This window comes from Falco rusticolus, chromosome 9 (assembly GCF_015220075.1).
Source record: "Falco rusticolus isolate bFalRus1 chromosome 9, bFalRus1.pri, whole genome shotgun sequence".
Taxonomy (NCBI): Eukaryota; Metazoa; Chordata; class Aves; order Falconiformes; family Falconidae; genus Falco; species Falco rusticolus.
This window is the reverse complement of record NC_051195.1, coordinates 39,750,550-39,773,373: the sequence shown is the minus strand read 5'-3', so window position 1 is coordinate 39,773,373 and position 22,824 is coordinate 39,750,550. Positions and strand designations below refer to the sequence as shown.

General features: G+C 51.2%; 2 protein-coding genes across 3 annotated transcripts; one reads left to right on the top strand and one right to left on the bottom strand.

Moving 5' to 3' along the window:
* Window positions 1-6,081: 6,081 nt before the first annotated feature.
* On the bottom strand, window positions 6,082-12,236 carry LOC119153455 (cytochrome P450 2C19-like). Of its 2 annotated transcripts, XM_037400015.1 has the most exons (9): window positions 12,025-12,236; window positions 11,530-11,692; window positions 10,978-11,127; window positions 10,514-10,674; window positions 9,955-10,131; window positions 9,299-9,440; window positions 8,705-8,892; window positions 7,353-7,494; window positions 6,082-6,661 (listed from the first exon to the last, which is right to left on the bottom strand). In XM_037400015.1, the coding sequence occupies exons 1-9, from the start codon at window positions 12,199-12,201 to the stop codon at window positions 6,480-6,482; spliced, it is 1,482 nt and encodes a 493-aa protein (XP_037255912.1). In that variant the 5' UTR covers window positions 12,202-12,236; the 3' UTR covers window positions 6,082-6,479. The 2 variants fall into 2 exon arrangements, with proteins under 2 accessions (XP_037255912.1, XP_037255913.1); XM_037400016.1 differs by lacking the exon at window positions 11,530-11,692 and having other exon boundaries at window positions 6,090-6,661; window positions 12,025-12,224.
* Window positions 12,237-15,371: 3,135 nt separating this feature from the next.
* Window positions 15,372-22,821, top strand: ZP4 (zona pellucida glycoprotein 4). The gene is made up of 11 exons (XM_037401446.1): window positions 15,372-17,219; window positions 17,562-17,864; window positions 18,361-18,516; window positions 18,889-19,076; window positions 19,252-19,349; window positions 19,672-19,802; window positions 20,010-20,199; window positions 20,271-20,418; window positions 21,650-21,728; window positions 22,058-22,171; window positions 22,290-22,821. Exons 1-11 carry the CDS (start codon window positions 17,021-17,023, stop codon window positions 22,430-22,432), a joined length of 1,749 nt encoding a protein of 582 aa, XP_037257343.1. The 5' UTR covers window positions 15,372-17,020; the 3' UTR covers window positions 22,433-22,821.
* The last annotated feature ends 3 nt before the right edge of the window (window positions 22,822-22,824 follow it).

The window sequence follows — 22,824 nt, the reverse complement described above, 5'->3', positions numbered from 1 at the left end:
CCTTTTCCTGTCACCTTCCAGAGCACCAGAGTTTCGGTTCCAAGGGACACCTCAGCAGCTTTGCTCTTTCACTCCAGTTCATTTAATACTTACATGTTTCTGGGACTGATTGGGCCTCAGGTGTAACACTGAACCCAACTGCTCTAACAGAGCTGTTTCGTACAGATGTGCGTACTGCTCACCCCTGGATTGCTGTAGAGGCTCCTGCACTGCTTGTCCTGATAACCCACCACTGAAGCCAAGATGCTCCAAGTTACCTTCCCGACACCATGACTAGTGCCAATCCCTCCAGGCAGCGCCTACTGCGCACGCAGCTCACCCTGTCACGGACCCAGTGTTGCTTCCAGCAGTAGAGCTGCATCAACAAATGAGGTTCAAAGCAGCTTTCGGCTGTCTCCAAGCCTCTTTCTGCATTCCTCCCAGCTGGAAGAGTCTCCATATCCCAGCTGACAGGCAGCAGCACATCTGGCAGAGTCTTCTGGATACCTCCCTTTCTATGTGTGGAAACAATTTAGTCAGGAAGGAGTTAATGTGTTTCCATTATTTTCAGCTGCCCTTGAATCAACAGGAGCAGGCACAGGTGCTTAGTTTGGGGCTCAAAGGTTGCAGGTGCTAGTCCTTGCTATGTTACAAACTACCACTGTACTTCAGCTCCCAAGCCGTAGGGGGTTAAGCAGCCTTCCCCTTCCTCACTCTAGAGCTGTCAGGGTAAATGCATTAAATTATAAGGTCCTGACTACTCAGAGATATGTTTATATCTGCATGGTATAAACAGTTCAGGCACAGCAGTTCATGTTTCCTCATACCACTTTCTTCAATAGCATGGCATGGGTTTTGTTTTCTTTCTGGAGTAACAAGCATTCCCTCCCTGTTCAGCTCCGATGAGTATGTTCTCATGCCATCATTTCCAGTCACTGCAGGAGCTCCTGTCCCACACCTGGCTCCAGATGTCTCCCAGTTGCTGATACTCAGGTCTGGTTTTCATAATTTTTTTTTTTTTTTTGCTTTTCTGCAGGACACAACAATGTCTTTCTCACTGTTTCACAACACAACTCTAAATTCAGTAAGTACGTTGCATAGGATGAAGGTCAGTTCACCATTATGTTATCTGTAGGAGCTGAGGGGGTAGGTGCTGCTTTTATGGGTGAGTGTTGATGTGGTCTTCTGACAGATGCTGCTGACATTATATTGTAGCAGTAAAGACAGGTGAGATGCTTAAAGTACCCAGATTGCTGTATTTGTGCCTGTGTCCCTGTTTACAAGTGAGCAAACCAGCCGTGGTTAGTTTGCTAAGCCTGTAACGCAGCTGCGCTTTCATCCTGCTCCTCTCATGGAGAGGATGCGAGTGTCGTTTCAGACATAATTTCTGTTCTCTCTCAGTGAGAGAGGGGGTGATGAGGGGAGCAGGACATTAGCCATTGCAGTGATTATCAGAGGGTCCTTTAACGTGTCCTGCCACTCAGTTAAGGTTTGTGTTGCTAATTCTTTGCTGAAAGAGATGAGGTTCCTCTCTCTTCCCACAGAGTTGTGGGCGTGCAAAGGTCTGGGCTCTCTAATCCTGCCTCACCGCTCGCCAGACTGTGGAATGGAGTCTGTTCCGATGCACAGACCCTGTCTGGTTTTGCATCTTCCCAGCCAGGGACCAAGGGCATTCTTCGGCTGAGTTACGGGCATGGTGTGTGCAGTCCAGTCAGGACCTGCCTTGGGATGAGGAAGGGCAGTTTCGCTGGCTGTGAGTTCCTGAAAGATGTATGTATGTATGTGTGGGCACCAGTCACCATTGCTCACTTAAACAGAGCATCTGCTGGCTGTGGGGGCCAGAGAATACCTGGCTGACTCGTGGCCTTTGAGGAGGCTCTGTCCCCACAGCCGGCTCCCTGTGGCACTCCAGGGTGGACACTGGCTCCTGTGGCTCTCGGCTGCAGCAATGTCAGCTTGAGATGGTGGGTCAGCCCAGGAGAGGGGGTAACGAGTGAGGAACTGCTGTCAGCACTGCCTGTGCCACGGGCTTCCTCCGTGCTGGACCTGCCTTGTCATTTGAAGCTGGGTGTGATCTTTTGCAACGGGTGGAAGCAGCCAGAGGTTTTGGTTTGGGGCACGCCGGGTCTGCCAGTGCCCTGCACTGCCCACCTTGCACCTGTGAGCCAAGGTGCAGGCAAGGCCGTGCAGGCAGCTGCCCCCAGCATCAGGGCAAGGACAGAGTGCAGACCTGCAAGAGCACATCTCCTTTTGGGGCTCCCCACTCCCCTTTGTGCTGCTTTGCCTTCTGAATCCAGCTTTCTCCAGCCTATATTTGTGCTTATCTCTTGTACGTGCTTGGTATAAGATTTTTTTCAGCCTCAAGCCACTTTTTGCAGAAAAATATGTAATCCTTCCATTCAGTCAGAGCCACTGTTTGAAGGACCAGAGTTTGGGTTCTTGTTTTTGACTGGCAAGCACAGGCGTAGCTCAGGGCATAGCTGGGTGCTCCATTTGTTACTGACCATGTGCTGTTGTTGTGGTCTTGCAGCTGCTCACTTAGCCTCCCTCCTTGCTTGCTTTCTATGAAATGCTTTTTTGTAAATATTCTATAACCACCTTATTTCTAGACTTCTGCACATACATCTGGAAGCACAGCTGTCCAGGCAGATTCTTCGTCTGGGGTAAGACTTTGTTTCATTATTTAGCACGATTGATTACGTGGGATGTTTTCCCCCTGAAGTCAAATCTCTGCTTCCCCTGTCCATCCCAGTGTGCCATACAGCTGGGCTGGGCACCCTTGTTTTGATCCAGGGCTGCAGTTTTGTTCCTCACATTGACTTTTCTTGCTGTTATATAGTAGCCACTCGCTCAGCTCTGAAGCACAGAGCTGAAGGATCACACTGGGTTCGTTTGACCTGACTGTCTGTCTTTGTAAGTTAGTATGAGCCCTGGGTGGTCGGAGTAGCTGCAGGGATACGCAGCGTCCTGGCCTTGGTCCTTGCAGTCATCTTAGTGGTGGTCCATGTTCTCCAGTGGAAGAACTACAGCTGGAATCAGGTGACTGCCTTCCCTCTCCATGGGTGCCTTGCTACTTCCAAGCCTAGACCTCCACATCAGAAACCTGATTCAACACCCTCTGGCAGCTCCTGGGAAGTTCAGGACCACATACATCCCTTGGCACTCACGCTGCCTCTGCTCTGTCACTCAAAGGCTGGACCTTAGCCTAGGAGTTGAAGGCTCATCAGGATAAAAGAGAAATTCTCGTGAAAATACTGAAGGGCCATTGCCCAGTGGTCTGTTAGCTAGCAGGGAACTAAGAAAACTCCAAACTATCACCACTGTTCTTCAGTGGGTTTCTCTGTCATTTCACATATTCATAAATGAAATCATTTAGGGATCCTCTCACTCCAAAACATTTTTACTTAGCTCCAGAAATGCTGCCAAGGTGTTTAGTGGTATGTTTAGCTTGGTCACCTTTTTCCTCTGTTCCAGCCCATGGGGTGGGTCTCCATGCTCTGCCTACCTCCCCAGTGCTGGGGTGGAGCGAGCAGCTTCCGTAGCATCATACTTCCTTCTTCTGGGCTGAAAAAGTCACCCACACCACCAAAAAGACAGTCAACCTGCCTGTAGAGGCAGAATGCCATGAAGCATTCTGGCAACCAGACACTGACAGGTCTACCTAAAAGGATCCTTTCCTTCCCCCACCACTTTCCAGATGCTTTTAACCAGCTCTAGTACTTGCATGGATCTTTGTTGCCTTACTTCAGAGAGGAATGTATGATAGTACTGACAGAGGTGGTTTCCCTGTAGTTGTTGGTTAACTTTTTTGGTTTTCCCCTGGGTGTAGCTGTGAAAGTGAGGGTTCTCCCTATGTTAAAAGACAAGGTGGGTCTGGGGTGTTCTAATAAAGGCAACACTCAGGCATTGAGGTTTCCCCTCTGCAAGGTCATCCTTGTGGGCAGGCATCAAGTGAACCTGGTGATTGTCCCAAATGAAAGACCATTTTGGCACCCAGCTTAGAATCTGTTTGGTCTTATCCCCGATATTATCCCCAGTATTATCCTCTGTGTGGTTGGTTTTCTCCTGAGTGTATCCTGAGTTCTGGAGCTGTTTAGTAACAGAACATTTTCTCACTGCCCTGTACTTCTTATGCAGTTGTTTGTGAATTGTAGATAGATGTTGTTGGTCACTGTTTTGTTCACTGCTTCAGACGAATCAACATCCTGACGGGCAGGAAGAACACAATTATGAACCACCCCCTCCCAGACCTCCAGACGTAAGTCACCTGCTAACTGATTCTCAACACAGCCCGCGCGCTGCTGAGCGAGTCACTAAACATGGAACTGGCTTTAAGGGTAGCCCTAGACAGCTGGAGAGCTCATGGTAGTCTCTCTCCCTGTGCTTGCCTTGGGCTCCTACATGGCTGCCATTTCTGGTTGCATGGCTATCTGTTTGATGCAGTCCCAGATGGGAGGCCAGCAATGGTTTGCTGTTGCTTCAGAGTACACAGGCATTGGAGCTGCATCCTGCATGGGCAAAAATGGAGGGAGAATGAGGGGTGAACCTGTGGTGTGAGCAAATATGACATTTTCTTCAAAATACTACTAAACATTTCCAAAGGGAGGTGGGAATTGTTGCATACTGTATTCTCTGCAGTACTCGCAAGGTTTCTAAGTGCCTTGTGACAACCATCACAGAAACAGTATTTTGCCTCTAGGACTTTTATATGACCATGATGCAAGAGACAACAAATACCTATGTAAATGAAGATCAAAATAAGCACTGCAAACCAGACATCCAAGCACAACCAAAACCCATGAAGACAAAGAAGCCCAGAAGAGAGCCACCTGTGGTAGAATGCATTTATGAAAACCATCCACAGTGTCACTGAATAAAAAGCACCAAGTAGTGGCTGGGGCCAGAAATAACAGACACAGTCCTTTTCCTGGACACCAGGGGTCACACAGTTGCAGTTTATGAACAAGAGAGTTTTCTCTTTGTGCAGACTTGAAATTCTATGGAGAACAGGACAGAGACTCTGGATGGGGAGAGAACTTGTTTTCAGTGATGCCTCCAAGATGTGGAAGCAAAACCAGATTCCCCTGGAGTACCCAAATTCTCTGGGAGAGATAGTTTTGGCTGTCCTCCTAAACAAATTCATTTTAATAAAGAACATCTAAATCCTTGCAGTGATGCTGATGTTAGAAAAGAGTAGACAGAGAGCTGGTGCCTGAGCTCCTCGCAACAGCCTGCAAAAGCAGGGATGAACTCTTCATTTGGCAGAAGGAGCACAGACCAGAAGTGAGATGAAGTGATATGCCCAGGAAAACTGGAAGGATAATGCAACTCCAGCTGCAGAACTTAGCCCTTGTGACGGCAACTTCCCTTAGTTCTCAGCTGTTCCTTGTCTGCAATGGCCTCTCACTCACACTGTTCTCCTCTGTGCCTTGGTATTTCAGCTGGGAGGTGGGTGGGAGCATCATGCAGGCAGGAGGAGACTCATCCGGAGAAATTGTCTCCTCAGCAGCCCCATCTTGATTTGTAGGGGGGTGACGAGTGGCCACGGTGACAGGCAGGGTTGTGCTGGCAAATGCCTTGGGTAGAGCAGCAGCCTGGGGGAGATGGTGGGAGGAAGACAGAGAGGAGCCATAGGGAAGGTGCTCCCAGCTTTGGAAAGGCTGGGCCATGGAGAGCCTGGGGAATCAGAAGAGCCCCAGGAGCATCCAGAGGTCCCATCAGAGGGGGTGAAGGCAGCTGGAGCTTCAGCCTCTGAACTGGGAGGGGGGAAGCCCTCTCCTCCATGAGGGATGCTGCAGCTGTCCTTTGTCCAGCTGTGGGCAGCAGGACTGGCAGCCCCAAGAACAGCAGATAGAGCTGCTGACAGCCCCCGGGCACAGGACCCCCTTCCCATCTCACACCACTGACTGGTGGTGTGCTGCGACTGGCCGGGAGCTCCTTGCAGGCAGCAGCTGTGGGTCCAGCAGATGAAGCCAGCAGGACCCTTGCCCTGGGGGGGACAGCCCTTCCTGCAGGGTGCTGGCCACCGGTGCTGCAGAGCTCCACTGCAGTGGAGCAGCAGGTGTGGTGCTGCCCCAACCCAAAGGAAATAACGGCTCGAAACCTCACAAATAGTTTTTTCTTTATTGGGTCATTAACATACACACACACAACACTGACCATCTGCACAGCGTGCTGCTGGTGGTGGCGTACGTGCTGCGGGAGGAGCAGGTCATGGGCAGCTGCAGGAGCCGTGCCTGGGAGCAGGTTGGCTGTCTGACGCAGCCGCTGCGCTCCCTGCGCCCGCGGACAGAGCACCGGTGCGATGGCGCCCAGGGTCTCCCTGCGATGGGTGCACAGCAGTTCTGGGAGGCTTCGTAGGTGTCTGTGCATACCTGTGTTTGGGCTGCCTTCCTGGCAGCCTTGGGAAGGTGGGCCAGTGCTCCTGCCGCTGGCTGTAGCGAGGGAGATGAAAAGGAGTAGCTGGACTCGGGACGCCGTGGAGCGTGGGTTTGTGCTTTTCAGCGGGGCACAGCACAGAGCTGGTAGGCAGGAGGTACGTTGCCTGTCCCACTCAGGGTTGGGGTTATGTTGAGGTCTTGGGGGTCAATGACAGGCTTCAAGGTAAAGTTCTGCAAGATGGTGGCCACGAGTAAGAATATCTCCATGCGTGCCAGGCCCTCTCCAGGGCATATTCGCTTCCCTGGAAGTGAAAACAGCAAATAACACTCAGCAGATGTTGCCAAGCAGATGTGTTGTGCAGCTTGCTTTACCAGGCACAGCCACAGCAGTGAGGTGACTGTCAGGGGTGCCAAGGACATATGCTAGAGAAGAGCTTCTTGGAGAAAGACCCTTCAGTCAGATGTGTGAAGGAAGAAGAGCAGGAGGCATCTTAAACATGGAGGGTGCACCACAGGAGGCAAGCTGAGGGAGAGCAAGGTGATGTGCAGCACAGGTGAGGAAGAGCAAGGTGAGGGAGAGCAAGGTGATGTACAGCATGGGTGAGGAAGAGCAAGGTAAGGGAGAGCAAGGTGATGTGCAGCACAGGTGAGGAAGAGCAAGGTGAGGGAGAGCAAGGTGATGTACAGCACGGGTGAGGAAGCGGAGGGTGGGGGCTGGTGGTGGGTGCATGTAGCCTGAGCAGTACTGCAGGGGTGCTGGGGAAAAGTGGAGCTGCCACAGAAAGACAGCTTGGTTAAGGATGACTTTGGTGGTTGTGCAGAAAGGTGAGAGGTATTTTAGAAGGTCTCAGTGGGTCCCGTTCATGTCATTACATAGGCAACTCCAGTGGGACCATGCTGGGAAGAGGGAGCATGTGTTGTAGGGAAAGGTAGGGCAGTCCCCAGAGGAGGAGGGTGACAGAGAGAGGAAGAGCGAGAAAGCCTGGGCTTTACCTGCTGAGAAGGGCATGAAGAACTCGCTCTTCCTAAAGGTGCCATTCTCATTCAAGAAATGTCCGGGATTGAACTCGTCAGGGTTTGGAAACTCTTTACTGTCATGGAGGACGGAACTGAGGATGGGGAAGATTGTGGTGCCCTGAGGTAACACAAGGAGAAGAGCAGAAGGGGAGGCGAGTTAGATCACTTAACCCAACTGCCTGCCAAGTTAAAACAGCTTCCCAGCACAGCCCTCCCAGTGCCTTTGGTTTCTCTTTGGGGACCTTTCCTCTGGGGAGGCAGCTTTAGGGGGACCCTGCTAGGTGTCACAGCAGGGACAGTTGTTGGATGCTCCCTCTCACCAGCAGACTATTTGTCCTTGCCTTAGCCTGGTCATCTGGGGACACCCCACATAATTCTTCCTCTTTCTTAGTCTTTCACAATAATGAACTTGTAGATGCACTATGTTTCTTCTTTTCTGTGAGCCCAAAAAGCAAAGGCACACAAGGCTGTGGAAGTGGAGCTCTCTTCCCCTATCCTGACAAATTTCTCCTGCCGTGATCCTCTTCTTTCCTTCTCTCTGACCAACCATTGATGGGGAGGTGGGATAAATAATCTGGCAGCGATGACACAAAAGCCTTCTGCTGGAAGCTGAGCCATTTCCCAGGTCGTGCCTTTTGATTTCACACAGAGAGCTGAAAATCAAAATGCTCACAGCCCGTGTGCCGCTGTCACAGCCCGTGTGCCACTGTTCCCCTGCTGTACCACAGCACCCCAAAGAGCAACGAGCATAAGCGTGGCTGCAGCAGGCCAGGCTGTGCATGGGTGGCCCCAGCCCATCGTCCTGCCGCTGGCAGTGGTGGCTTCGGAAGTGTGTAAGGACAGGGCAAGCAGGTTTTGCTTGTTCCCTTGAATGCAAACACAGCACACACACACACACCCCCTGCACCCTGTGGCTCAGGGGCTCCCTGTGCTTATAACCACAGACTGGCTGTGTGTCCCTGCATGGGCACGGGCCCTCCTGAGCAGTGCTGAGCAGTTCCCTGGCCTTGCTGCCTTTTGTGTGAGGAGTCGCTGCTCTGTTGGTGGCTGGGGGTTTTTCGTGAACCCACTGTGTTTCTGCAGACAGGTACAACTGCAGAGCAAGTGAGCAAAGGTGTTGGGCAGGGCTAGCCTACCAGCCTTGGCCCATGGAGTGGCAACAAAGGGTTGCAAGTGAGCTACAGCAGCCTGAGGGTAAAAGCTTTGTGAAGGGCTGGGTGACAGCCAGGCCAAGCCACAGCATTTCTAGCTTCTGGCTTGTAACTGACAGCCCAAGAGCAAACGTGCGGCCACCTTGTTGTTGAACTTGAGGGAGCCTGCCCACCAACCTTGGGAATGATGTACTCTCTGAAGCAGGTGTCTTTGGCCACAGTGTGGGGGAGGCCCAGGGGGATGAGGGAGATGAAGCGCTGGATTTCATGGACCACCGCATCTGTGTAGGGCATCTGGGCCCGGTCAGCCACACAAGGTCTTCGTGATTGTCCTACTACCCGGTCGATCTCTTCTTGAACTTTCTCTGTCATCAGAAGCACAAACCATAACATGGGTGAATAAACCCAAACCCTAAACAGTTTGTCCTAAGCTGTCTACAAATCACAGATCAGAGATGGTCGGAGCATTGGTGTTGACTGGAACACAGCTCCACTGCAGTGCATGCAAAGACTGTTCTCCTAGTGACTTGGCTAAATGGGAGTACTGGGAGATAAAGATTCAGACACAGTCAAGTCCTTGGCTGTGAGGGGATGATCATGATAGTGGAGCTGAGGGATCTCTAACAGCCACCCTGGGGAATGACGGTGCAAGGACTTTGCCCATTTGGGTAAAATATGAGAGAGGAGATAAAAGTTGGGAGAAGGATTTGGTGCTCGGCACGCGCCCAGCACAGGGCAATAGCCGGAGCGGCAGTGGTCACAGACTGATACCTTGTATCTTTGGATATCTGAGAAGAAGCAGAAGCCCGTATCTTATGGTGGTGCTGGTTGTCTCGGTTCCAGCAAGGAACAAGTCAAAGGTGCTGGTTATCACATTCTTCAAGTGGAAACTGGAATTGGGATGCTCTTTCTCCTAGGGAAAAGGCTAGGCTGTTTCTCTGGCTGATCCAAGAAAAGCAACCCTGTCTTGTGTGACCCCAGACCTCCCTTTTCACCTAAAGCTGTTGTGTTTGCTGAGGTGCAGCAGCCCTCTGGGGAATTGCAATGCTATCTTTGTGCGGTAAGTTCAACCCCAGAGCAACCTTCTTTCAAGCTGTGTACCGAACAGTACGTAGCTGCCTGCTTGCCCTTGCTGTACCAGCTGTTTTCCAGTGAAAGAACCGCAACACTGAACTGCAAATATTCCTGTGTCCCGGTGAGAGCAGAGGGATGTCTTACTGTCCAAGCAGCTGCAGGGAGCAGCTGGTGGGTGTGCAGACCTGGAGCTATAAGCTCTCATACAGGCACTATCTAGGGTATCGTTGGTGTCCTCCCACTGCCCAGCCCAGCTGCCTGGGGTCATTCCAATGTCCGTGTTACTTGGGAGAGGGAATGGGCTCAGCTCAGCTCAGTTGGGGATGAGTTGGGGCTGTATGCTGTCTCCTTACCTCCTCCATTTTGCTAAGGAAGCAGTCAATGAAATCCTGAGGGGAGCTAGGATCTAGGGAGGCTTGGTGTGTCTTCACCTCCTCTGACACAAAGTCTTTTAGAGAATCAAATTCCGCAAATATGTTGTTGTGTGGGCCAGGCAAGTGATCCAGGATCTTTGGGAACATCTGGTACAGCTGGAAGGAAAGAAACAGGAAGGTCCCTAGCATGATCATTGCCCCATCCTTCAGTATTAGCAAAAAGCCTAGGAAGGCCATGACCCTCCCAACTGAGCAGGTGGAACAGCTGTGGGGCTTGGCACTAACAGGGTGGGAAGGGATGGCTTAGTAATAGCGGGAACCTCAGGGGTGGAGAAGGGTGTTCAGGGCCAGAGGGAAGCTGCACTTAGCTGGCAAAGCCAACTCCATTGGTGAGGGTGCTTCTTGCTCTTGAATGAATTCCCTGCTGTGCAGCATTGATGGGGTCCTACTTAGAAGACTGAAAAGGGACTTCATCGGGAGGGGACTCTCCTGCTCCCCTGGGAGGGTGTTGCCCCTGTGACATGGCTACTGAGTGTACCTGTCCCCAGAGGGAGTTCATCATCTCAAAGATGTTGTTCATGTTGTTCATCAGGGCCAGGAACTTCTTGTCTTTATAGTCGTACCGTTTTCCAAAGACGATGGAGCATATGACATTGGAGACAGCACAGCTCAGCATGAAGGTTGGGTCAAAAGGTGTTCCTGTGATGTCAGAAAAGTTACAAACTATTAAAAAAAAACCAAAACAAAAAAAACTATGGCTACCGTGGGTAACCCGAGCTCTGGTTGTTAGTGGAAATGCCAGGGCACAGTCTTGAAGTGGCACAGGAGGGTCCTCCAAAAAGAACAGTACCTGATCACAGACCTGTTTACTGCTTTGCAATGAGGGGTAGCCAGTGCATGGACTAAACACACGGGAACTTCAGTTCTATGCTAAAGGCATAGGGTCCCTTAACACAGTCTTTTTTTTTTCCAAACATAAGCTATATTGAAAACAAACGATACCCTTTGTTTTGTTGATCTCTTCCAGCAAGTACTCAGCTTCCTCCTGGATCCTCTCTTCAACACTTCTCTTCCCCATTCCAAAGTTGCGCAGAGTGCTGAGAGCAAACCGCCGGACTTGTAACCACTCCTCGTTGTTGCTAAAAACAATCCCTACAGAGGAAAAAGGAAGAAGGAAGACCTGCCTTGGGCATGCTGGGTGTGAGATGAACAGAGGCCCATGGTAACTGCGAATCATAGAACGGTTTGGGTTGGAAGGGACCTTGAAAATCGCCTAGTTCCAATGCCCCTACCATGGGCAGGGACACTTCCACTAGACCAGGTTGCTCAAAGCTCCATCCAGCCTGGCCTGGGACAGCACTGACATGGTATTGCCATAGAGTACTGTGATTTGGAGGCAATCTTTCAAGGTTCTGTAGTCCAACTGCCTGCTTTTGGCCTTCTCCACCACATACCCAACCTCCTCATATACAATTCGTCACTCATATCCGCACATCGTTTTCACACCCTCAGCCCTTCCCTTCTCCTCAGAAGGAGCTCAGTCAGCAAACATACCTAATCCGTTGTTAGTCCTGTCTCCTATTGGCATCTGTCCTCTTGCAGCAAACTCATCCCCACGATCAACCAAGGCTTCTTTCACCACATCATGTCCATACAGCACCACCACTGGGTCAAAGCCCAGGTGCACCGTGAACACTGGTCCATACTCTTCACTGAGCTGTCAAAATGCAGGTGAGAACATGGCCATGGAGCAGATGGGGAGGAGCAGTTGAAAAGTGGCCTTACTGCTGCATCCCACTGCAGGCAGTGCAGCCTCACAGGCCAGCAACGTCAACATTTGGTCCTTTTGTGATGAACGTGGATGTGGGGGGTTCCCCGCTATCAAGCCCCAAAGAACAATGGCAACAGCAGTGAGGGGAGCCACTGAGAGTGCCATGACTATTCTGGTCCTCCAGGATTGCCACTCATGAAGCTATAGCCACAGGTTGTCCCCATGCACAGGTCCCACACACTTCTTGCCCACAGAAGACATTAAGAAAGTGACCTTACCTTCTGGAGGGTTTTGGCCAAGTTCTTTGGTTTCACCTGAAGCACGTTTCCTAAGATGGGAAGGGGAGACGGTCCTGGAGGCATCTTCCCCTTTCCAGACCTCCCTCTCCATGCTGCGAAGGAGAGCAGGCAAGCAATGCAAACCAGGAAGACAACAGCAGCTGCTCCCAGGAGCATTATTTGCTTCTGCGGCTGAGGAAGGTGTGACTCTGGCTGTCAGCACCCGAGTTTATATACTGAGGGCTGTGTTGGCTCAACAGCAGGTTTTGGATCACGTGGCTGAGTAGTCAATCATTTGTTAGCCTGCCCTGTGTTATGAAACCAGGATCTCTGTTGGTGTTAATTGGTCATTGAAGACACACCTTATCTCAAACAACCGCAGAGGCCAACAGAGGTTAAGAGGTTTGTAATGTGCTCATAAAACTTGTTTTGTTTCACCTAAGATTCACTGTTAAAGGGATCATGCTAGGGATCACACCTACGGAGGTGCTCCCAGAAATTCACTGTCACGAAAGCGTCTCCCAAGCACTTCAGTGCCGGTTGGATTTTCTATCCTTCAGGATTGATTGTACAAGCTCTCGGTGCAGTAAGCAATCCTTGCCTGGTCCTGAAGCCTTCCTGACGTTATCAATGGAGTTCGCACTGTGTGTGACATGCCAAAGGACACAGTGATGTGTTCTCAGTGCACAGCAACTGCCTCAATCTCTGTCCCTAGGGGTGGCCTCACAAGAGAGGAAGGTATAAAATACCCATCTGGCAAGGGCGGAAAGGTCTCCAGACATCACGATAGATAAGAAAGGACTTGCTGGGAGAGATAAAGACATAAGAAAAGGGGACTAGACTTTGGGACTCTGACCTCTTCAAGGTCTCCTCGAGGAGGGAAAGAGTAAGAGAAGCTGGTAGAGAAGAGAGAAACCAAGAACTTGAGAGGGTCTCTGGGGAGTGGCTTCCAAAGCTGAGATGGAGCTGCCCTTGTGAGAGGTTGTGTATAGGTTAGTGCAACCTGGCAACTAGTCCTTGCACTTGCAATGACCTAAGAAGCCCACCAACCTGCTGCTGGCAGCTGGCATGTGCGAGTTCCTGTTCTCATAGAGTTGTAGAATCGTTCAGGTTGGAAAAGACCTGTAAGATCATCAGGTCCAACCATGAACCCAGCACTGCCAAGTCCCACTAAACGACATCCCTAAGCACTACATCTACATGTTTTTTAAACACCTCCAGGGATAGTGACTCCACTGCCTCCCTGGGCAGCCTGTTCCAGGGCTTGGCCACTCTTTCCGTGAAGAAATTTTTCCAAATATCTGATTAAACCTCCCCTGGAGCAGCTTCAGGCTGCTTCCTCACAGGATTCTGTGTGGGACTTGGTGGGAATTAGTGAGGGGCCTGGGAGAGCCGGGTGCTTGGTTGGAGTGTGCTGGGTTTGCTGTGCAGCAGTGTGTTACTGTGAGCGTCCCCTCCGCTCGGAGCTGCTAGCAAAAGTCTCCATCCCTCACGACAGCTTCTGTAGCTACCCTATGAGTTCTGAAGTCATCCTCGCTCTCTCGCATAGGTGCAATAATTTGCTAGTGGTTCTATTAAAATCTTGTTCCACTTCTTAAAGACCTGTACCTGATACTTTGGTGGAAAACCTGAACTGCCAACAAGTTTGGGCTAGTTGCTGATCTGCTGGCCTAAACTTCTGCATCAGCTCAGACGTTGCCAGGGCAGTTCATGGAAGTTCATCTCTACCATGAACCCTAGGGACCTCCGCCTGGTGAAAGTGGAGTTCATGGGAGTTTGCACTGCTACATGAGGTCTCTGCTGACAGCATTCGTGACCTTTCCACCTTCCCTGTAAAGTTCCCTCGTTCCTGGGAACGAAGGCTCTATTCTCAGTTCTGCCTCACAGTCTGCAAAATACTTGAGGCAAAAGCCCTGGAACTAGGAATACTTTCAGGAGTTTTTATTTTTATTAGGATAAAATCATTATATTCCAAAGAGTCCCACCGCCCTGGCAGACGCACTGGAGATTTACAAGGAAGGAAAACCCATAAGAACTGTCATTTGGACCTTTCCCTGTGGGAAACCAAGTCACAGTAGTGTCCAAGGGTTTTCTGAGCACTTCTGTCTGTAGATGCTAAGAGTGGGCAGAGCTGGGCTGCTCTCCCTATCCATGTGAAAGTCCGGGCTGAAATCCCCTCCTCTCCATCTTCCCCAGGAACTTTGGTTCTAAGTTCATTGGAGGCACGTGTTGGGGATATGCAAAGAAAAGGCTACCAGTGTTGTAGGTTTGCCTCTTTTTTTCAAAAATAAATCACAAGCTTGACAAAATTCTGTCATCATTGTGTAGACCCTCCTGCAGGCTTCACAGGAGTTCTGAACTTCACACCTCCTGAGTTCAGCAGGTAGCACTGCCCAATGCCACTCCTGCCCGCTGTGCAGCCAGCACCCCTCATCTCCCGCGCGCTGGGTGCAGGTATCCCTGCAAACACTGCTCAACTTCTGCGGGGGAGCCTTTCGGTTAAGCCACTCCTCCATCCACTGCCCTTTTATCCCACTTACAGTGCACAGTACAGGCCCAAGATGCAGAAACCTTGTAGGAGGCAATCCCACAATGTGCAAAGAATTTTGTACTCCTCTTCCTGGCACTTCCTGGTGGTGGTGTTTAATATCTCCTTTTCTTCCCACAGGTCTCTAGAGAGCTTTCTACAGCCAGGGCAACTCCTACACTGCTGCTATGACTGCCCCAGCCTCCCAGGCTCAAAATTGTTAGGGGGAGAAGATTTTCCTGATGGACATCCCAGGAAGATTTTAGCTTACTGGGGTCATGATCAGCTTCAGGCTAGTGGCCTGCAGAGATGTTTGCCTTACCTACCTTCATCTCTGCATGTCCTCTGTGGTGGTCTTGAATGGTAGCTAAATTGGTGCTTACAGCCGGGTCATGGCAATGTGTGAGAACTAGTAAATGGATGAGGATGAGATCTGGGATGAAGAGAGACCTACCTGTTTCCTCTCAGCCAGGCTGCTTTCCACTGCCTATAACAATTTCTTCCAAACAAAGCGTTCCATTTCCATGAGTGTCAGGCTTGTTTCACTTGCTCCAACACAGCTGTCAAGTGTGTGTGGAGAAATTAGGAAAGGGTGCTTACCTGAAACCATTCTCATCACAGGTATTGCTTGGTGGATCGACAGCACTCCCTGTGTTCTTTCACACAGTTATTCTTCAAGTGCATCTAGACATTTTTTGTGTCAGCATAAACAAAGCGCTGGTGGGTTAAAGTGTAATGAAAACCATCTCTCTGTAGCTCCAAAGTACTCTGTTTATTTGTTATTTACCCAATTATCATCAGGTAATGCAGTCAGGTGAAGCATTCAGCAGTCACACAGTGGCTGTGAGATTTGAGCAAGCCGCCTTGGCACAACGCTCAGCTCGCACAGCGTGAAGCCTCCCCCCTGCCAAAGTCCGAATGTTCCCCCGGGTGCCTCTCCGTCGCAGCTGCCCACATCCTAGGCAGGTGCTGGGACAAGCACATTTGGTTCATGAGCGCTGCTCAAAAAGCAGCTGTGCTGGCAACCTGTTGAGATCCCGTTGCTTCAGTCCTGCTGTGCAGGGTGGCTGAAGAGGTCTTGTGTTTTGTGGAGCAGCCCTCCTGGCTGGTGCATGCCATGAGCAGTGTGGAGGGTAGGCACAGTGATGTTCCTCACCCAGCTAGGATCACGGCATCCCGTACAGCTGTAGAAGGATGACAGGGTGTGTGGAAGAGCAGAAGAAACAGCTCCCTTGGACTCAGCTACTCCCTGCACCTATAGATGAGGGCTGGCCAGAGGGGCGAGCTGCTGCCTGCTGCATGGTGCTCCATCTGGGAGCTGGAGGGTCTGCTGGGAGCAGAAGTGTGGATGGCTACCAATGGAAGTGCATTATTAACAGTTAAAATTAGAAAACCTACTCATTGAACCTACACACTGCTGGAATGTTTGTGATCATCTAGTTCCAAAGAAATAAGCAGGTTACAAAAGAATGTGATGGCACAGGCTATGCCAGTGCTCCCGCTGCAAAAAATAGGGCATAAAAAGGCATGCACAAACTATGTGTGCATCACCTGTGCAACAGTGCAAAGACATTCACACCTTTGTTGCAGGAATGCAGAAACATCTGTAGAGAAAGATGGATAATGAGGCTTTCACTCTGTGTGTGTGCCATAGCCTGATGCGTGGCCAGGGAGAAGGCTCTATGTGAGATGCTGCCGTACAGGCAGGCAGTGGGTGCTGGCAGGCAGAGCTTTCTCTGGGATCACAGCTGTTCCCCTTACCTGTGTCTCAGGCCCACCTTAGGGGTCCATCTGCCAGCTTTTGCAGGTGGGAGTCCCACAGAGGATATGGTCCTGCCACCAGGCAGCCTGGAGCAGTCCTGCAGCTGTCCCACACAGCCACCCTGCAAATGGGGCCATAGTCCGCAGCCAGGAGTGTTTAAGGGGAATCTCCTCCTTTTAGGTGTGCAAAGCCTCCTGAGCTCCGTGTTTTCCACAGATTTCACGTGAAGGGCTATTACTGTGCTTATACATCAGCATCCTGTGTCTGGCATTTGAAGCAGTGGCACCTCTAGAAGCGCAAAGGAGCATTGTCACTGAGCTGCTTGCACCCCTGCAGTGAGCAATTAGAGCAGCAGGTGGATCTCCTGGACGGGTCAGCTGTGGGAAGAGCTCAGCATGAGAAAAAAGGGTTTGAAGACCCTCCTGGTGCTCTGCAGTAGACTGCACAGATGAGCTCCTCTCAGCTGGGTGATATGAATACAGACCCTTCTCTTGACATAAGCTCAGCTCCTGCCCTGTGTTTTTTTTCAAACCAACAGTGCCAACAGACTGTGGTGGGTTCAGCGCCAGCTGAGGACAATGGAAGGTGCTAAATTGCTGGGCTGGGTCCACCTGGATGCTTCAGGAACTTCTGATCCCAGCTGGCTCCACAATTTAAAAGGGCTAGGCTAAGGGCAGCTGCTTCATGGTCCTCAGCAGGAGAGCAGCATGGGTGTTGCAGGGCAGTCTAGGACTGCATGTAGAGCCATGCTCTTCTGGGGGTTTCTTGTGTCCCTTGCTTTTGTTGTGGGGTTTCAGGATGGTGGTTTTTCTGATTCCATCCTGCTGGCTTGTGGCCAGGATAGCCTGCAGCTCACCTTGCCTTCAGGCTGGGAAGGGAATGCTTCCTTCATGCTGGTTGCTTGGGGTAAGTGAGGGTGGTGGCGAGAGGCTCTTACTTTGCACAGCATAGAGGCATGCCTGGAATGAGGAGAAAGGGGAAGGTTTTGGTGTGAAGTGTTGTTTAACAGTTTTAAGTGTATCTTGTGTAACTGGGGGCTGTTTGTATGACCCAGCAGTCAAGGGTTTTGGTGGAGTGCTGTGCCTGGATCTAGATAGTCTTGGCTGCTGGTTTCCCTTGTGCACCCCTGATGGCCCAGACCCTCGCACTGGCTAGGGCCCTGTTTCCTATGGGAAGGTAGGATTGTGGCAGACCCTCATCTTTGGTGTGGGATGCTGAAGCCCCTGCTGCTGTCCCCTCTTTCCCTAGATAAACAGGGAAAGGCACACACTCTGCAGAATGACTCTGACTGTGGGCTCTCGGTATCTGGGACTCCAGATGGCTCCAGGAAAGTATTGGTCTCCTATGCTGGCTGTTACATCTTTGAATGGGTGAGTGACCTTAGTGGTTCTGCTGGGACTGTGGCTACTGCTGCTCTGGTTGCCCTGACTGGTGTGGTTCTTCCCCAGGATGGTAATTATGTCATGCTGGTTGGGCTTGAAGAAACAGATGCTGCTGGACAAAAGGCTCTTCACAAGGAGGAGCTCCTCAGGTGCCCTGTGGACCTTCCTGGTAAGACTGATAGCTCCTTGGGAAACTCTGCTGGTATCTTGTGGCAGTGAGTGCCCTCCCTTTTGGATGGCTGTTCCTAGCCAGTCTGGGGGCTGGGAAACAGGACTTGCTGTGCGGAAGACTCCCTGGAGAAGCGTTTAGATATAGGAGCCACCAGCTCCCAGCCATCTTCTGACTGTGTGAGTCCCTGCAAGTTCAGGGATTGAGCCAGAGACTAGGTACAGTGATTGTCCTAACTACTAGAATTGATTCAGAACACTTCATCTTGACAGATCCCATGCAGTCTGTCCCCTGCACATGGCTTCAGGGGGAGTCTCTTCCAGGGAGATGCAGGTGCTTTCTGAGCAGGCTTCCAGGCCATGTGCTTGACCCTCACCTGGGTCTGACTTCCCTCAATTTTTATGCAGTCACCAGGAGCACCTTCTGCCAGTGTCCTCTGTGCCTCTGTCTCCTTGTTCTTGTGTTTTCAGCTGTAAACTCCTGCTGTTTCTTCCAGCCCTGGATGCTCCCAGCAGCACTGTCTGCTCAGCTGTCCTCAGCCAGGACCGGCTGTCCTGTGCCACCTTGCCTGTCAGCCAGGGAGACTGCGAGGCGCGAGGCTGCTGCTACGACCCTCGGGATGGGGTGAAGCCTTGCTACTTTGGTAACACAGGTAGGTGTGGGCAGCTGCTCTCCCTGACTCCTGGAGGAGCAGCAGTCTGGGATTCCTCGCCTCCCTGGCAGAGCAGGATTGGTGCCAGCCCTGCAGGCAGCTTGGGGCTGTGTTTCTGGCTTTCAGGAATGCTCTGTCCCATAGAAGCATCCAGCCCTTTCACATGCATTGCAACAGGCCTGGGTTTATGGCCAGAATTGGTGTTGCTGTGGGAGCCAGTTGCACTTGCCTTGCTGCGCTTGGCGCTTGCCTTGTGGCTAACTGGTAGGAGAACTCGCAGGAGCTGCTGGCCATGTCTCTGCTGTGATGTTTGAGCCTCCTCCCCATTCCTCTTCTCCCTGAGCTCAAGACTGATTATATCTTTCCCTCCAGTGACGGCTCACTGCACACCAGATGGCCAGTTTTCCATAGCCATCTCTAGGGATGTGACCCTGCCACCTGTTGACCTGGACTCTGTGCACCTGGCCAGCGGGCACGGCGCTGGCTGCATCCCTGTGGTGAAGAGCAATGCCTTTGCTGTGTTCCAGTTCCCACTCTCTGCCTGTGGCACCACATTCCAGGTAAGAGCTGCAGCTGTCACCAGGCTGGAATAGCAGGAGCTTGCAGACCTGGAGCTACCTGATGTGGCTTTGGCTACTTAATGGGCACCCTACAGAATTCCAAGAGCTGTTCTCCAGCCTGGTGTTAACCCAGCTTGGCTTTAGTGCAGTGACAGTGCCTGGTCTGTCGTTCCAGGTGACTGGAGACCAGGCTATATATGAGAATGAGCTGGTGGCATCCAGGGATGTGAAGACTGGGAGCCTTGGCTCTGTCACTAGGGATAGCACATTCAGGTAATACCCTGGGGCTGGTGCCACTGTGCTCAGTGCTACTAGAGAAGCTTCCTGCTTGTCACGAGCTCTGAATTCACAGCAGGGCACTAGAGCAGGCTAGGGACTGGTATGTCTCTGGCTGGTGGGAGTAAAGCTGGTGCTGATCAGTGACACTCTGCAGGCTTGAATCTGAACTCTGGAGAGAATTTCAAGTATTTGTAAAAAGGAAGTGTTGGAGGAAAGACTGGGGATGTGACTAAAGCGGGTAATATCTTGCCATCTTGGGAGATATCAGAGTGACCTTTCTTTATCCGCCTGACTTGGGGTTTTCCTGTCCCACCAGGTTACATGTCCGCTGTAGTTACTCCATCACTGGCAGCTTCATTCCCTTAAGTGTTCAGGTCTTCACCCTGCCACCACTCCCTGCTGTGTCCCAGCCAGGTCCTCTGGCCTTGGAGCTACGTGTTGCCTCAGGTAGGAGAGATTTGTAGGACTTGCTCGAGCCTCTTGGTGCAGGGCTCTGGCCTCTGAGTAAGCAGGGAATACTAATGGGCAAACCCAGCACTGCCCCTTCGCTGCTGTGGTGGGAACTTACTGATGTGGCTAGAAGGGATGCTCTCGGGTTGTCTTTTTTGTTTGCTCCTGCTCTAAAATGACTCTTGAGGGTTTTTTCTGTCCCAGATGGAAGCTATACTTCCTACTATACTGATAGTGACTATCCTGTTGTGAAGACTCTGAGAGACCCCATTTATGCTGAAGTCAAGATCCTTCAGAGAACAGACCCAGACCTGATCTTGGTCCTGCACCACTGCTGGGCCACACCAAGTATCAATCCCCAGCACCAGCTGCAGTGGCCTGTTCTGGTGGATGGGTAAGCAACTTGTAAACAGCTTTGGGTCAGGGGAATGGCTCATGCTTTTCTCACTGCTGGCCTCTTCTCAGGTGCCCTTATGCAGGGGACAACTATCAGACACAGCTGGTGCCTCTGAGTCTTGCCTCAGGACTGCTGTTCCCCTCTCACTACCAGCGTTTCACCCTCTATACATTCACCTTTGTGGACTCTGCTTCCCAAGAGATGCTCTCTGGGCTGGTAAGATCCTGTCCTGGTTGCCTAGCTTCCTGCTGGGGGCAAGTCATGTGTGAGAGCAGTTCTTACTGCTCCATAACTATGAGATTCTTGGCCCTTTGGGGCAGGAGGAGAGCAAAGGCTAGGAAAATCCTGAAATGGGAGGGGAGAGATGAATGCAAGAAACTCTGTTCCCTGATGAATGTGGCAGAGGTATGATGCATCACGGAGGTGTGTGACACAAGATGAGCCTGCTGAAAGGGTAGGTCTACCTAGGTGAGTGTTAGCCTGCTGCCTAAGCTATTCTGTTGAACTAGCTCAGGGTGTGTGCTCAAACTATGCTAATATACTCTAAATTTCTTGGTCAAAATTACTTGGAAATGGCTTTTGGTACCTATGAAGCATCTGGGCTCTGAATCTCATGAGCTTGAGCCGTTAAGTCATGTGAAGTTCATAGTGCCTTGTACTGCTTGCTCCATGCTCCTGAGATTGAAGACTCAGAACTGGTCCCAGCTCTACCTAGCAGTAGAGAGGTGCTATAGTGTCAGATCTGAGTTGTGTGTAAAGGTATCAAAGCTGCCTTGCAGCAGGCAGTGAAAGGCTCCAAGGTTACAGCCTGTATGTGAAGCAAGCCAAAACAATCTTTCTGCGTTCTCCCTTCTGTGACCAGGTGCACTGGCTCTGGCTGGGGTGGTGTTAACTTTCCTCACAGCAGCCTGTATGGTGCTGTGGGTTTTGGATTTGTGGCTAAAAGTGTGTGATCACACCCCAATGTTCTAGCTACTCGCTGAATAGTGCTTGCACAGCATCAAGGCTTTTTCTGCAGCTCTGCTGTTCCTCAGCCCCAGGTGAGTAGGCGTGGGGCAGGCTAGAAGCTGAGAAGCAGCTGACCCAAGTTGGCCAAAGGGGTATTTCATGCTGTACGATGTAAAGCTCAGCAATAAACACTGGAGGCATTTGTCTTCCAGTGTAGCTGATGTTCAGACCAGCTGGGTGTCAGTCAGCTTGTGGGAGTGGGGTGGGTCACTTGCCTTTGTGTGACTTATGCTTTGGTTTGTTCTTCCATCTTTCACTTATCAAACTGTTTTTATCTCTCCAGCCTTGAGTTTTCTTGCTTTTGCTCTTCCCATCCTCTCTCCATTCTGCTGGGGTAGGGTAGAAGGAGTGGCTGTGTGGGTACTTAATTGCTGGCCAGGATGTTACCGGTCTACAGATATTGCTGGAGTGGCTCCAGGCTCTGTCCCATTCTTTCTAGGTGTACCTGCACTGCAGTGCTTCAGTGTGTCACCGCTCTGTACAAGAGTTCTGCATCATCACTTGTCCTGCTACAGCCAGTAAGTGTCCTAGCCCTCCTGCTTCCCCATCCAAAGGGCAACAAGGGTTTAGCCTCCAAGCTGGGAGGTAGGAGAACATGTAGGCTATGGACTAATTCCGTTGAGCCATGGGCAGCTTGACAAGGCATTTCCTGCTCCTTTCCACTAAGGAAGGGCCCTCACCCTTATGCCTGAAAGGCAGATGTTTTAATAAGCTCTTAATTATGTTGACTCATGTGGAAGGCTTGGCCTTCAGAACTTCCCATGTGCTAAGAAGCTGACCTGGACAAAGTTTGCTGACCTTTAGGGCTATAAATCTTCTCACCTAAAACCTTCACATTGCTCTGTAGGGGGCAAAAGGAGTACTGAGCATCTTCAGAATGGTGCCTCCCATGTCTCCAGCAAAGGCCCTGTGATTTTCCTCCAGGATGAGCTGAGACAAGACACAGCCAAGGATGGCCTCAGTAAGTGTGCTAGCTCTGTATAGCTGGCCTGGTCAAAGGCTTTCCTGCAGAAAGTCTGGCCCCTAAGGCATCCCTGTGCCTCCCTGGAGGAGTGCAATGGGTGTCTCTCTCCCTCCAGGAGCAGCTGTGTGTGCTGCAGCCCCCTGGGCCCTGGGGCTTGCTGCTGTGGTGACTGGTGCAGCTCTGAGTGTGATGCTGGTGGCTGCTGCGCTGTGGCAAAGGAAGGCACCTGTAATGCACGAGATCAATGTATCACAATAAAGCAGCTGCCAAACCCCCTTGGGCTGTGGTACTCCTCCCTAACACAGAGCACATGGGGTTCAACAGGAGGGTCTTGGGGACCCCAGCTGCAAGGCTTTGCTTGCAAATAAATTATCTTGACTGTGAGCAAGCTTTTCAAATGCTGTCTCTCCAAATCTATCTTGCTTGCTGGGTATTATTCTGCTCTGGGTTTAGTACTGTCTGCCGTCAATGGGGAGCCCTTGTCATGGCCCAAGCTTCTGGGAAGCTGCAGGCTGATAAGTGGTATCTGTGTTTCTGCCAGTGCCTAAGGTAGCCTTCAAAATTACTTGCTTATCTTTGCTCATCTCGAAGTGCAGCAAAACTGATGAAGAACAAATCCTGCTTCTCCTCTGGGGATGCAGAGCTGGTGT

Excerpts from the sequence above, each read along its gene's own strand:
- LOC119153455 (XM_037400015.1), bottom strand. The coding sequence starts at position 12,201 with ATGCTCCTGGGAGCAGCTGCTGTTGTCTTCCTGGTTTGCATTGCTTGC. Across the intron at positions 11,693-12,024 it reads TGGCCAAAACCCTCCAGAAG|CTCAGTGAAGAGTATGGACC; the intron begins GTAAGGTCACTT and ends GCATTTTGACAG. Across the intron at positions 9,441-9,954 it reads TCCTTAGCAAAATGGAGGAG|GAGAAAGAGCATCCCAATTC; the intron begins GTAAGGAGACAG and ends CCTTTTCCCTAG.
- ZP4 (XM_037401446.1), top strand. The coding sequence starts at position 17,021 with ATGGGTGTTGCAGGGCAGTCTAGGACTGCATGTAGAGCCATGCTCTTC. Across the intron at positions 19,350-19,671 it reads ACTAGGGATAGCACATTCAG|GTTACATGTCCGCTGTAGTT; the intron begins GTAATACCCTGG and ends CTGTCCCACCAG. Across the intron at positions 21,729-22,057 it reads CACTTGTCCTGCTACAGCCA|GGGGCAAAAGGAGTACTGAG; the intron begins GTAAGTGTCCTA and ends ATTGCTCTGTAG.